Source organism: Engystomops pustulosus, chromosome 6 (assembly GCF_040894005.1).
Source record: "Engystomops pustulosus chromosome 6, aEngPut4.maternal, whole genome shotgun sequence".
NCBI lineage: Eukaryota > Metazoa > Chordata > Amphibia > Anura > Leptodactylidae > Engystomops > Engystomops pustulosus.
The window spans coordinates 45,923,857-45,937,009 of NC_092416.1; the positions used below are offsets into that span (position 1 = coordinate 45,923,857).

At 46.1% G+C, this 13,153-nt stretch overlaps 1 protein-coding gene across 5 annotated transcripts in view; it reads right to left on the minus strand.

Moving 5' to 3' along the window:
• KLHL17 (kelch like family member 17) overlaps window positions 1-13,153 on the minus strand; it is a 67,764-nt gene that overhangs the window by 43,437 nt on the left and 11,174 nt on the right. Inside the window, exons 1-3 of one of the 5 annotated variants that reach the window (XM_072155917.1) lie at window positions 8,891-9,009; window positions 8,635-8,811; window positions 8,325-8,385 (exon numbers count right to left, since the gene is read on the minus strand). The exons of 2 other annotated variants lie outside the window; for them this stretch is intronic. In XM_072155917.1, coding sequence (XP_072012018.1) covers window positions 8,325-8,363 — 39 coding nt within the window. In that variant the 5' untranslated portion in view covers window positions 8,364-8,385; window positions 8,635-8,811; window positions 8,891-9,009. Of the gene's footprint in view, window positions 1-8,324; window positions 8,386-8,634; window positions 8,812-8,890; window positions 9,010-13,153 lie in introns of those variants that run through there. 2 more of the 5 variants (XM_072155916.1, XM_072155918.1) reach the window with 2 other exon arrangements.

The following is a 13,153-nucleotide window of genomic DNA, read 5'->3' on the forward strand; positions in this document are numbered from 1 at the left end:
CATCAAACCCTTATCTGAGGTATGTACATACATATCACAGATATATGGATGATGTGTTCATTGTGTGGAGAGGCTCTGCGGAGCAATTTGCTGAATTTGTAAATTTTTTGAATAACACTAATGAATACAATATGTTCTTCACAGCTAATTTTGGGGATAAGAAACTGGAATTTTTGGATATCTTGATCACCATTGAGGATACCTCTTTGAAAACAGAATGCTTCTGGAAACCTACCTCCTCCAATACCTTATTGCATTTTAAAAAATTTTTACCCGGAACATACAAAATCAGGGGTCCCCTATAGTCAATTCCTCAGACTGCGTAGATTGAACAGTGAAGATTCCACCTTTTTAGACCAGGCTACAAAATTAATGAGGAGACTTGAGGAACGTGGGTACCCCAAACATATTGTGGAGGGGGCAGCTCAGAGAGCCTATTCCATTTCGAGAGAAGAAGCCCTGAGGGGGAAAGTGAGAAGTAGAAATATCACCAAAAAACAGGATTGCTTTGTTTTTTCCTTCTAGTATAATACTTTCGAAGCGGAGATCCGCTCGGCCATAAACAGAAACTAGGGTATTCTTAAATAGGATCCACAATTAAAAGAACTAGCGGTTCAAAAACCAATAATAGCCTTTAGAAGAAGTAAAACCCTTAGAAGTCTATTGGTTGATAGTCGCTTCAGTACACCTATGGGAACATGGCTAGATACATGCAACTTTAGATGTGGACATTGTAATTTTTGCAATCAAATGCTAACCAGTAATTTTCTACAAATAGGTGGTGTTACACATGAAGTACATGATTTCATAAACTGTAGATCGTCATTTGTTGTATATGTACTTTTTTGCCCGTGCAAACATTTTTATATTGGTAAAACCATACGTAACCTGTTTGTATTCCGGGAGCATTGCAACTCTATTACGACCCTAAAAGGTTCCCCAAGATTGATTCAGCATGTCATTGCATCCCATGGTGGTAATGCATGTTCTTTGTACAATTCCTGCAAATTTCATGTGAGGAATAACCCAAAGGGAGGGGACCGCCAGAGGGAATTGCTAAGAGAAGAAGCAAGATGGATTATGAAGACAGGGCTATGGGTCCTAGCGGACTCAATGATAAAAATGACTTGAGCGTATTTCTGTGAAAATTATGTCTGATGCTTACCTACTCATTGCACTGTAGTTTACATTGTTTTTAGTGATAGAAAGGTGGATGTTAGGAATTCAGGATAAAAAAATATATATATATTTTAAATTTTTTTATATATTTTTTTTGTATTGTGCACTAATGAATGGAACTTTTACCGCTCGCCATGATACAGGCACCTCCCCCTTGGCTTTTATAAGGGTGGAGTCCTGGATATGACGAGGAGGTTTGACAAAGCGCTATAAGCAAGAAACAGGCTGTTACCTTGTGGACCCCGGCGTCCTCAGATGTCTTATGTTTTAACGCTTGAATAAAGGAATCATGGATTGAGAAAAGTGAGTGCCGTTCTGTTCTTGGACTTTCCACTACTAGCTTCTATTCTATTGGGAACAGAGCACCACAATAGATCCCATTACACCAGCGATTGGAGAAGGTACCGTCCCGTGCTATTCACACTATTTTCACAGTATGGATAGACTTGGGTAGTGCCTGTTCTTCTGCATCTTTCTATATTTGAATTGTCCTTTAATTGGGCCCAGCAATTTTCCCACTAAGGTCATATTAGAGGTTGTCTCATAATGTAGGGCATTGTCATATGTAGCGCTTTCCGTTTAGAAATTATATCAAAGCACATGGGAGCGTGCCACTGCCTAATCGCTTATGCGTTTCTATGGAAATGAAGGCAATCGGTAACCAACACCCAGTATCTTATATTGACACTGGGGTACATTTACTTACCTGGTCCCTCAGAGTTCCCGAAAGTGTATTGTCCATCCGGAATGGACTGTGCCGTGATTTGAAGTTAAATTCCGTGGCTTGTCCGAATCCGGCCCGCCCCGATTTCTGTCACATGAAAGCCGCCGCGATTGCGCCAAAATCTGGTCGCGTGGACAAAAACCCCTTTTAGATCCCTGTCCCAGCGGTGCAAAATGGAAATCGTCGGGATGTCCGACAAAAGTGAGGTCCTCATTAGTAAATGAGCCCGACTGGGTTCTAGTTACTGATCTCATGCATTTCCATAGAAAAGCATTTGAAAAAAAGGACATTTAAAATTATGCAAATGAGCCCCAGGGGAGAGGAGGCACAGACCAGTATGTCTGTATGTTTGGTTTACAATCCTTAATCTGGTGATAGATGTCCTTTAACCCCTTAACGCTAACGCTATAGGGAATGTATGAAGAGGGCTCACGGGCTGAGTCCTCTTCATACAAGGGTGGAGGTTGTTGCATATTGCAGCAAACCCCCACCGCTAATAACTGCGGTTGGTGCTTGCACCGATCGCGGCTATTAACCCTTTCATTGCCGCCGGCAAAGTCTCCGGCGGCATTTAAAAGACGCGGGCGATCGGTTGCCATGGTAGCCTCGGGTCTCCATTTGAATTTTTCCACATTTGGAATTTTTTTTCAGGCATGTTAACACGGCATGTTAAAATAAATAACATTACGGGAAAGTAAAATTTGTTGCGCACAAAATAAGCCCTCACACAGGTCTGTACACGTAAAAATGAAAAAGTTATGGATTTTTGAAGGTGGAGAGCGAGAAATGAGCAAAAAAACCCTGCGTCCTTAAGGGGTTAAAAAGGATTGCATTTATTGTTAAAAAAATGGACTGCAAAAGGCCAACAAAACCACCCACCAAATGTTATACCAAAAAGGACCTTCACTCATGAAATCCTCTTACATCTGTTCATGCTCTCAACACATGTACACAAGAGGCAATTCTGGACCTTTGAAAATCCTCCAAAGGTCCTGCAACTGCAGATTGAAAGCAGGCAGAAGGATACATCCTCCATTCCCCAAGAAGCTTGGTTCTAGTACCACATGTAAAAAGTAATTGATTCTCTACAAAAAAAAAAATACTGAAAATTATTTTGCAAATTTCTTATCCGTTATAATACAAAATAGTAACACAAAAGTGATTTAATATTAGTTAGGATACTTTGTGGCCACATACGGGGATAGTGGACAAACTTCTCCCTACTTTCCTGTACTGTACTCTGAATAAACTTGCTTTACCCGTCAGATAAATCAGGCTATAATAACACGTACACCCAGAGGAGAGAAACAGAGGGGATTCCCCATTACCAGGGAACATATTCATTGGCAAGCGCTCACAGAGAAGCATCTTCTTGCTGTGCGAGTATCTGGGAGCTCAGATGCTTGGAGTTTCTCCTTATTAGCGGCACATAATGAGGCAAAGCAGAATGAAATATGGAGCGTTCCAGAATGTTAAAAATATTTCTTAGTATTAGATCATAATTAAAAAGTGAATAGAGATAGCAAGGCGGAGGCTTAGGCTGGGCATGAAGAGAGGAAAATCGCCACTCATGGACAACTTTGGGGATCTTTCCAACGCAGATGTTACATGCAACCCAAGGAAAAAAGTCAGGGTAACCTGTTTCGACACCTAGTGTCTTACTCATAAGGTCTGAATATCTTGTGCAGTGTCGGACTGGCCCACCAGAGTACCAGGGGATCCTCCGGTGGGCCCTCTCTCAACTCAATACTGAACCCAGAGGTCCATCAGAAAACAACACAATTAGAAGGCTGCTACAGTATATTTCCTAGGGGATAATGAAGAGTGGGCCACCAGATTTATTTTTTTCTGGTGGGCCTAAGGAAACCCAGTCCAACACTGATCTTGTGCACCAGAGTGAACAAGTGGATCTGTAGGTTTGGGAATACGTCCGAGTGGTTGAGCTGGCTTCATTACCTTCAGGTGATTTTGTTTGGATAAGTATGGGAATGGTACATGATGAGAAAAGTGAACATTTGGAAAGTGAACATTGTACGGAAATTAAAAAAAAAAAAATCATACACGGCATGGGGGGGGGGGGGGGCTATTGTCTCAAAATACAATAAACTACTATAACTCACCTCCTCAGGTGCTCCAGTTGTCCCACAGTGTTTCTTGTTTTTTTCTGTTTTTGTATTACAAAGACCATTGGTGCCGTCCCATTTTAAAAAGACGCACACCAGTGATCGGGGCGGCACTAGCACCCTCTGTAAATCAACACAAGCTGGCAATGAGGGCCCACAAAGGGAGAACGGGAGCACTAGAGGAGAAGAGTATAAGAAGATTACGGTTTTAATAGCTTTTCACATAGATGTGTTACCGAAACCAAGGTAACTAAATATAAACAGCACTGGAACCAAGACACCAGACCCAAGGTTAATAAATAGAAACAGCACTAGAACTAGGACACACAGACAGCCCTATTCTGCACATGATTATCACAGAGTCCGATGTTGGCTTAATCTGACATATAAGACCATGTAGCTCCAGAATAAGTCCACAACAGGTACAATCATGGCCCCCACAAAAGCAAATATAGTCACAGCACCCCCACAGTAGCCAATATAGTAAAGGTTCCCCTCACAGTAGCCAATTTAGTCACAACAGCCCCACAGTTGTCTTTATAGTTACAATTTCCTAAGAGCAGCCAATATAGTTACAGTGCCAGGGGCATAACGACACCGGTAGCAGCCTTAGCAGCTGCTACAGGGCCCACAGTGTCATGGGGCCTGGCCACATGACCTGCTGCAATAAAGAATGGAGCAGGTGCACTATTATATACATTTTATGCTGCACACGTATATAACAGTGTACATCTTCCACAGTACACAGCTGAGCCGACAGCCAAGATAAGAAATGTTGGGGGAGGTTGCAGCAGGAATCTCTCATCTCTACTTCCTGATGTCTACTTCCTCCATGTGTGCTGCATGAAGTTGTATCTGTGGCCTCTGACACCCCCCTAGGGCAGAGATGGCGAACCTTTTAGCGGCTGAGTGCCCAAACTGCAACCTCAAACCCTCATTTATCGCGAGGTGCCAACCAAAAATTAAAACAGTAACTTATTGCTGCCTGTTCTTTCTACTATGCTGGTGTCCACAGGAGGCCAGTATGATTTAAAATTGTTGAAGGAGTGAAAATTTGCATCATTTTAGCTTCTTTCCAGTGTCCCTCAGTACAAAGAGAATCATGGGGCCAGCAGGAGGTCCTCCAAACATAATTAGGCCCTTTCTACACATTCTCCCTCTTCCTACAGTCCCAAATAGCCAAGTAAGTATCACTTTTAAATATAACTGAAAGCAGCATCTTTGCTTCCAAGTTGCTTGGAACTGCAGGAAAATTCTTTGCCTGGGTGCCCACAGAAAGGGCTCGGAGTGCCGCCTCTGGCACCCATGCCATGGGTTCGCAACTACTGCCCTACGGTTAGAAGACTTATGTGGCGTATGTGTGTGTACATTAGTATATGTGTGTGTATATATGAGTGCATGACTGTGTTTGTAAAAATATGTATATATATATATATATATATATACATGAAAAAGTCTGCTATAAGGTCCAGCCTCTCCTAGTTCCGCACCTGCACAGGGCCCCCACAGTAGCCAATAAGTAACAGGGGCCCCACAGTAGCCAATAATTACAGTGCTCCCCCAGCTCCCCACCCCACAGACCAAGTCCAAGTGCGATGCATGTTTTCGTTCTGCTTCCAAAACTAAAAGCTGGTGGGATTTCACCCCTCTGATGGCAGCTCTGTGAAGAGGTCCTCTTCATAGGTCTTTTGGCTACAAAACAAGCCCAAATCATCACCTAATTATCATTATGCTTTACAGTCAGTTGTTTGGTTTCGGTCATATGGTCTTGCTTATTGCGGCCAAACATTTCCACTTTGGTCTCACCTATAAACTGTATATTTTCAGACAGTCTTGTGTTTAGTTTGCAAACTTAAGTAAGAAAATTTTGACATGCAAACTGAGGCCTGTAGAGTTTGAGAGTTTTCCCTCTGGGTTTCTTGTACTAACTTGGACCATTTCATGGTCTGTCCTTGAGGTACATTAGTTGGGCTGTCCACTCCTGGAAGAATTGCCAGCTGTCTCAAATGTTCTACACTAGTGAACAAATGTTATTCATGGTACAATAAATGATAAGCAGAAAAACTGCTTTCCAAAGATCATTTACGATTTCTTTCCACCTTGACATTGTGTTTACACACTCCTGAATACTTCAGACCGGAAAACTGCCCAAACTTATGCTTTTGTAGAGGTGGTCACACTTGCTGATCAACAATTAATAAAGTAATTGTATATTTAATTTTCACATGCTGCTTCTGTAGGTTTTTGTTTAATAAATGATACAATATCATTTCTGATCTCTTGTTGTTCATATGAGGGTGTATTTTAAGACCTACTAAGGAATATCTATATCTCTATCTATAGATATAGATATCTATCTATCTTTCTATCTATCTCTCTCTTTCATATATATATCACCATAGCAGTCAAAGAGGATGTACTGTCTTTTTCTCATGACTATATGTAATCAGCACTGTATAGCATGGCAATGAGATAAATCCATGAATATAACAATGTAGGCGGAATGAATCATATATTATTGACCAGCTGTCATCCTCGGCATTGCTTGGCACTTAACAAGGCCTGAACACCAGGAGCAAGAAAGCAAAAGGCCAACAGCTGCTCTAACATAGCAATGGAAACGACACTCGCCTCCATGTGTCCTAAAGCTAAAGAACATTGACTTTACATGCAGCGTTATGTAGGAAATGGCAGAAAAATCTTTATTATCAACATGACAGGAGGAGATAACACTGCTCTCCTCACTTGAAGTCATATTTGGGCCCTCTGTTGTAAGCTGGAATCACGGACAGAAGATTTCGTACCTGTCTTATTTGAAGCAAAAATTGCATCATTCAAAAGATGTAGGTTATTTTGCGGGAATTTCTACATTAATGCAGGTCTGTAGAAGCTATAATGCATATGACTGTGCCCTTTTAAAAAAAAAAATTATCCCATTATCCACAGAAGGCAAAAATTGGTAGGTTTTATGGTGGTCTGATCACTGGGACCCCTAATGATTACAAGAAATGTCTATGGAAGCTAGGGTCAGAAGGTAAGAGTTCTCCTTATGGAGAGATTGCCAAGTAAGGCCTCCACACATTCTCCCACACCTCCACAGAATGTGTGGAGCGGCAGCATTCCCGCATCACTATCAGCCCATTTCGATATAGCCACCTCAGCTCCAGTGATTGAAACTTTGGTTTTTGGAGACTCATTGGATGTTGAAGAACATCCAAAATGACCCTCACGAAGAAAAGTCCTCTGATGCTCATTGTCCAAAATCCTAGTCAATACGGTCATCAATACGCAAGTACACACAAAATGGTCACCTCTATCCAGAAGTAGGTCAAGAACAGGGAGGAAAAAGTCTGTCATAGACCATGGATTTGGGCCCACAATGGTGTAAGGGTACCGAGCAAACTAATATCAGAGTTTATACAAGTTCTGCCCTAGTGAATGTTTCTCCGTAAACTGCTCAGACGCAAAGTGTATGATGGGGAGTGATGCAGTGATATCATTTTATAACCTATGGGGTTATACATTCCTTAAATATAGGCTCATTGCTCCTTTTTAAAAGCCGGAGTAAGTGGAGCAAGGAGCACTTTTTTTGTTTTTGATAACATTTTACAAAGTTTTTCTTGTGTTATCTTGTCCTATTGATTAATGCAAACTTGGTTATTTAGTTAGGTGAGGTGAGGTTAGTGACCGCTGAATATCATACTGCCTTGAGGTCTTGGTTTTATAAAAACAAAAAGTGAATGGTAAAATTATAATATGCATCACGTAGACCGCTGAACCATTTGCAAAACTAAAAAAAGCTTCAAGACATCACTAAATCATCATATCCATTCAACTTACTGGGATGGAAAGTTACTGCAGCGCCATATAGTGACCTCCCACTATAGCCTCTATTATCTAAACTTCAGCAATCTGAAAGGCAATTGTCCTTTCTGGCACTCTGGCAGTCCATAGACCGTCATGTCATTTAACCCTTTCTGCTGTGCAACATTCATACTGCTAGGTCGATGAAATATCAGGTAATATCTATGTAACCCCTGATGGAATGGACACATCTAAATACGTAAACAGCTTTATGGCCAGAAGGATACAATGTAACAAAATCGAGTACAAAATGTATCAATCCTAAATGACAATATACATAGCTACAATGTAGAGATTGTCCGCATATAACAGGATTGGATTGTCTTGTACACTCTGCTCCATTGCAGTCCTTGTCTTGGCTGTCACTGCAGTACTTAAGGAGCTGCAGTCCTATTACAAGTCCAATGTTGCTGGGCCCTCGTACACAATCATACCTTGTGCAAATACACTGATGCCTCTTGGGTTAATTCCATATTGTAGCCTGTCCATGTACACCTAACAGAGGTAAAGGCCAGATATCATTACATGCAATCAATGCAAATCAAAGCAAATATTCACTATTCTCCGTCATTATACCTAGATGGGCAGCAACACCCTGAATATTAATGTAGTTGTAACATGCAGATGGCAGCTAATAACACCCCCCCCCCCCAGCTTTGTCCATAGGGAAGAGACAGGAAACAAACATTATTCGCTTGCCCTCCCCTGCTGCCAGCGGCTAAGGATGTGGCTTTATATACTCACAGACATATGGCTGTAGGTGCAGATCTTATGCTGGGAAGATGCCTGGATACCCTGCACTCATGCTGGCCAGCTCATTACCCAGCACACAGAGGGGGAGCGATAATGCCTCTGTCAACAGATCAGGCTGCTTAACTTTGGATGCCAGGGCCGGGAGCAAACCGGTTCTTTGTCATTATCCTGAAAAAAAAAAAAAAAAAAACACCTCTCTAGAATACTAAATTGTCATGGGCTGAAACTGACGCAAATCTGAACCAACCAGGTGCCTGGATGTTCTTAAGGACGCTCCACCCTAAATATCTACTGCAACCGGTTTAGAAATAACAGGATGGGGATTCCGGTTATTGTGCTCGTTATAGCCTCGAAATGTCACTGAAACATCTCATTTATCAAATGGGAAGAGGGCATGGAGATGAGGCAGCCAATAGCAGGGCATGCCGTGATGTTACATCACAGCTGCTGCATGCTGTGCCTTTGGACTTGGCCGTGCTACCTTAAATATCTGATCTGATGCTGAATGCTGAGCTTTAACGCTGACTCTGCTTATATCTGTACCGTTACTGTGTATAACCAATATAGATGTGGTTGTATTACCATATATATATATATATATATATTATGTGTGTGTGTATAGAGGTCGCAGTGGTTCCTCAAAAATCTGTGTAGCTACAGTAAGGACACATGTGATGGAGCCACCTTAAGTGTTGCTGCAGTTTGTTGTGGTAGAGGGATCCCTGACTTCTGCAGCTACTGTAAGTTACACTTCTATCAGTGCCTATATACAGAATGCTTTTTGCATACTCAGAGAAGCGGTAATAACCCATGCAATACCACCTTAAACGGTGCAGTATAGACAGAATATTAACACTTTAGCCACTATATATTATCATGTATGAACTGACAGCGATCCACAACTAGAAATGTTTACAGATTGCTTTGATTGGAAAAGAACATTTACACAGTGGTTCTCAAACTTCCTAATGCCATGACCCTTTTACAGAGTTCCTCATGTTGTGGTGACCCCCAACCATAAAATTATTTTTTTTGGCGACTTCTTAACTGTAATTTGCTATGTTATGAATCATTTCTACAGTGACAGCAATCCCCCCCAGTAGCCAGCAGTCACAGTGTCGCCCCCAGTAGCCACAAAAATGCCCACAGTAGTCAGCAGTCACAAAGATGTGTTCAGTAGCCAAAAATAACAGTGATGCCAGTGGCCAGTAGTCACTGCAGATGCCCCCCCCCCTAGTGGCCAGCAGTCACTGCAGATGCCCCCCCCCAGTGGCCAGCAGTCACTGTAGATCCCCCCCCCCCCAGTGGCCAGCAGTCACTGCAGATCCCCCCCCCCAGTGGCCAGCAGTCACTGCAGATGCCCCCCCCCCCCAGTGGCCAGCAGTCACTGCAGATGCCCCCCCCCAGTAGCCACCAGTCACTGCAGATGCCCCCCCAGTGGCCACCAGTCACTGCAGATGCCCCCCCCCAGTGGTCAGAAGTCGCTGCAGATGCCCCCCCCAGTAGCCAGCAGTCACTGCAGATGCCCCCCCCCCAGTAGCCAGCAGTCACTGCAGATGCCCCCCCCGCCAGTGGCCACTAGTCACTGCAGATGCCCCCCCCCCCCCAGTGGTCAGAAGTCGCTGCAGATACCTACCCCGCCCCAGTGGTCAGAAGTCGCTGCAGATACGTGCCCCCCCCCAGTAGCCAGCAGTCACTTCAGATGCCCCCCCCCCCAGTGGCCAGCAGTCACTTCAGATGCCCCCCCCCCCCAGTGGTCAGAAGTCACTGCAGATGCCCCCCCCCCAGTGGCCAGCAGTCGCTGCAGATGCCCCCCCACAGTGGCCAGCAGTCGCTGCAGATGCCCCCCCCCAGTGGCCAGCAGTCACTGCAGATGCCCCCCCCTCTAGTGGCCAGCAGTCACTGCAGATGCCCCCCCCTCTAGTGGCCAGCAGTCACTGCAGATGCCCCCCCCAGTGGCCAGCAGTCACTGCAGATGCCCCCCCCCAGTGGCCAGCAGTCACTGCAGATGCCCCCCCCCCAGTGGCCAGCAGTCACTGCAGATGCCCCCCCCCCCCTGGGGCCAGCAGTCACTGCAGATGCCCCCCCCCCAGTAGCCAGCAGTCACTGCAGATGCCCCCCCAGTGGCCACCAGTCACTGCAGATGCCCCCCCCAGTGGTCAGAAGTCGCTGCAGATGCCCCCCCCAGTAGCCAGCAGTCACTGCAGATGCCCCCCCCCCAGTAGCCAGCAGTCACTGCAGATGCCCCCCCGCCAGTGGCCACTAGTCACTGCAGATGCCCCCCCCCCAGTGGTCAGAAGTCGCTGCAGATACCTACCCCGCCCCAGTGGTCAGAAGTCGCTGCAGATACGTGCCCCCCCCCAGTAGCCAGCAGTCACTTCAGATGCCCCCCCCCCCCAGTGGCCAGCAGTCACTTCAGATGCCCCCCCCCCCCAGTGGTCAGAAGTCGCTGCAGATACCTACCCCACCCCAGTGGTCAGAAGTCGCTGCAGATACGTGCCCCCCCCCCCCAGTAGCCAGCAGTCACTTCAGATGCCCCCCCCCCCAGTGGCCAGCAGTCACTTCAGATGCCCCCCCCCAGTGGTCAGAAGTCGCTGCAGATACCTACCCCACCCCAGTGGTCAGAAGTCGCTGCAGATACCTACCCCACCCCAGTGGTCAGAAGTCGCTGCAGATGACCCCCTCAGTGGCCAGCAGTCGCTGCAGATGACCCCCAGTAGCCAGCAGTCGCTGCAGATGACCCCCCCCCCCAGTGGCCAGCAGTCGCTGCAGATGACCGCCCCCCCAGTGGCCAGCAGTCGCTGCAGATGACCCCCCCCCCCAGTGGCCAGCAGTCGCTGCAGATGACCCCCCCCCCCAGTGGCCAGCAGTCGCTGCAGATGACCCCCCCCCCCCAGTGGCCAGCAGTCGCTGCAGATGACCCCCCCAGTGGCCAGAAGTCGCTGCAGATGACCCCCCCAGTGGCCAGCAGTCGCTGCAGATGACCCCCCCCAGTGACCAGCAGTCGCTGCAGATGACCCCCCCCAGTGACCAGCAGTCGCTGCAGATGACCCCCCCAGTGGCCAGCAGTCGCTGCAGATGACCCCCCCAGTGGCCAGCAGTCGCTGCAGATGACCCCCCCAGTGGCCAGCAGTCGCTGCAGATGACCCCCCCAGTGGCCAGCAGTCGCTGCAGATGACCCTCCCCCAGTGGCCAGCAGTCGCTGCAGATGACCCTCCCCCAGTGGCCAGCAGTCGCTGCAGATAACCCTCCCCCAGTGGCCAGCAGTCGCTGCAGATAACCCTCCCCCAGTGGCCAGCAGTCGCTGCAGATAACCCTCCTCCAGTGGCCAGCAGTCACTGCAGATGCCCACAGTAGCCAGCAGTCACAGGAATGACTCCTGAAGCCATTATTCAAAGTGATTGTCCCAGTAGTCACAGGAATCCCCTTCAGTAGCCAGCAGTCACAGGAATGTCCCCTGTAGCATAACAACACAATTAGCTTCTTCCTCTATACATCTTTTCTCTGCTCTTGCCAATGCTATCTTGGAGATGCGATGCAGGCAAAGCGTGATGACATCGCACATCACCTGCACCACATCAGACCATGCACTCGCTGTCTGTGTAATAGATGGAGAGAGAATGTGGGAGCTGGGATCCTGCACTCTGCCCTGTGGCATCTTGGTTCCTAAGACCATTGAAAAACACATATTTCCGATGGGCTTGAGGTCCCCTGTCAAAGGGCCATTCGACACCCCAAAGGAGGTGCGACCAACAGGTTGAGAACCTCTGATTAACATGTCCATCACTATGGAACAGAAGTTTTATTGAAAATATATAAATACTTAGTTTACTTTAAGAAACTAGAGGAGTTTTTAGCTGGCATATGCAAGTTGTGACTATTTATACGACAATCACCCTTATGTTCTAAAATATAGCATATAGACAATTATATAAACTGCAATTCATGTATAGAATCAAATTCGTTTAGTTAAAATAAAAAAAGAAAGTTACTTCATCTATCTTGGAATTGAAAAGTCAGCTCTTCAGTTCAATACTAACAACTAAAATAAGTAGCAAACCTAAAACAAATCAATTACTACAAGAACCATATATGTAACAAAGCAGGATCTGGAAACGATAAAGCATACAGCAGGTATGCATCATGAAGGGAGTCTAACAGCAGTTTTGACCACACAAAGCTGCAAACAATGTAATATATTGGCCCTGGAGAGCTGTGGAACCATACATTGGGGGTCATTTACTAAGGGCCCGATTCGCGTTTTCCCGACGTGTTACCCGAATATTTCCAATTTGCGCCGATTTCCCCTGAATTGCCCGGGGATTTTGGCGCACGCGATCGGATTGTGGCGTATCGGCACTGGCATGCACACGACGGAAATCGGGGGCGTGGGCGAACGAAAACCCGACGGGTTCGGAAAAACGCTGCATTTATACAAAAAAATGTGTCGCGGAGCTTGCACTTACCTTCACTCAGCCCGGCTCGGTGTATTTCAGTGCGTTCCGGAGAA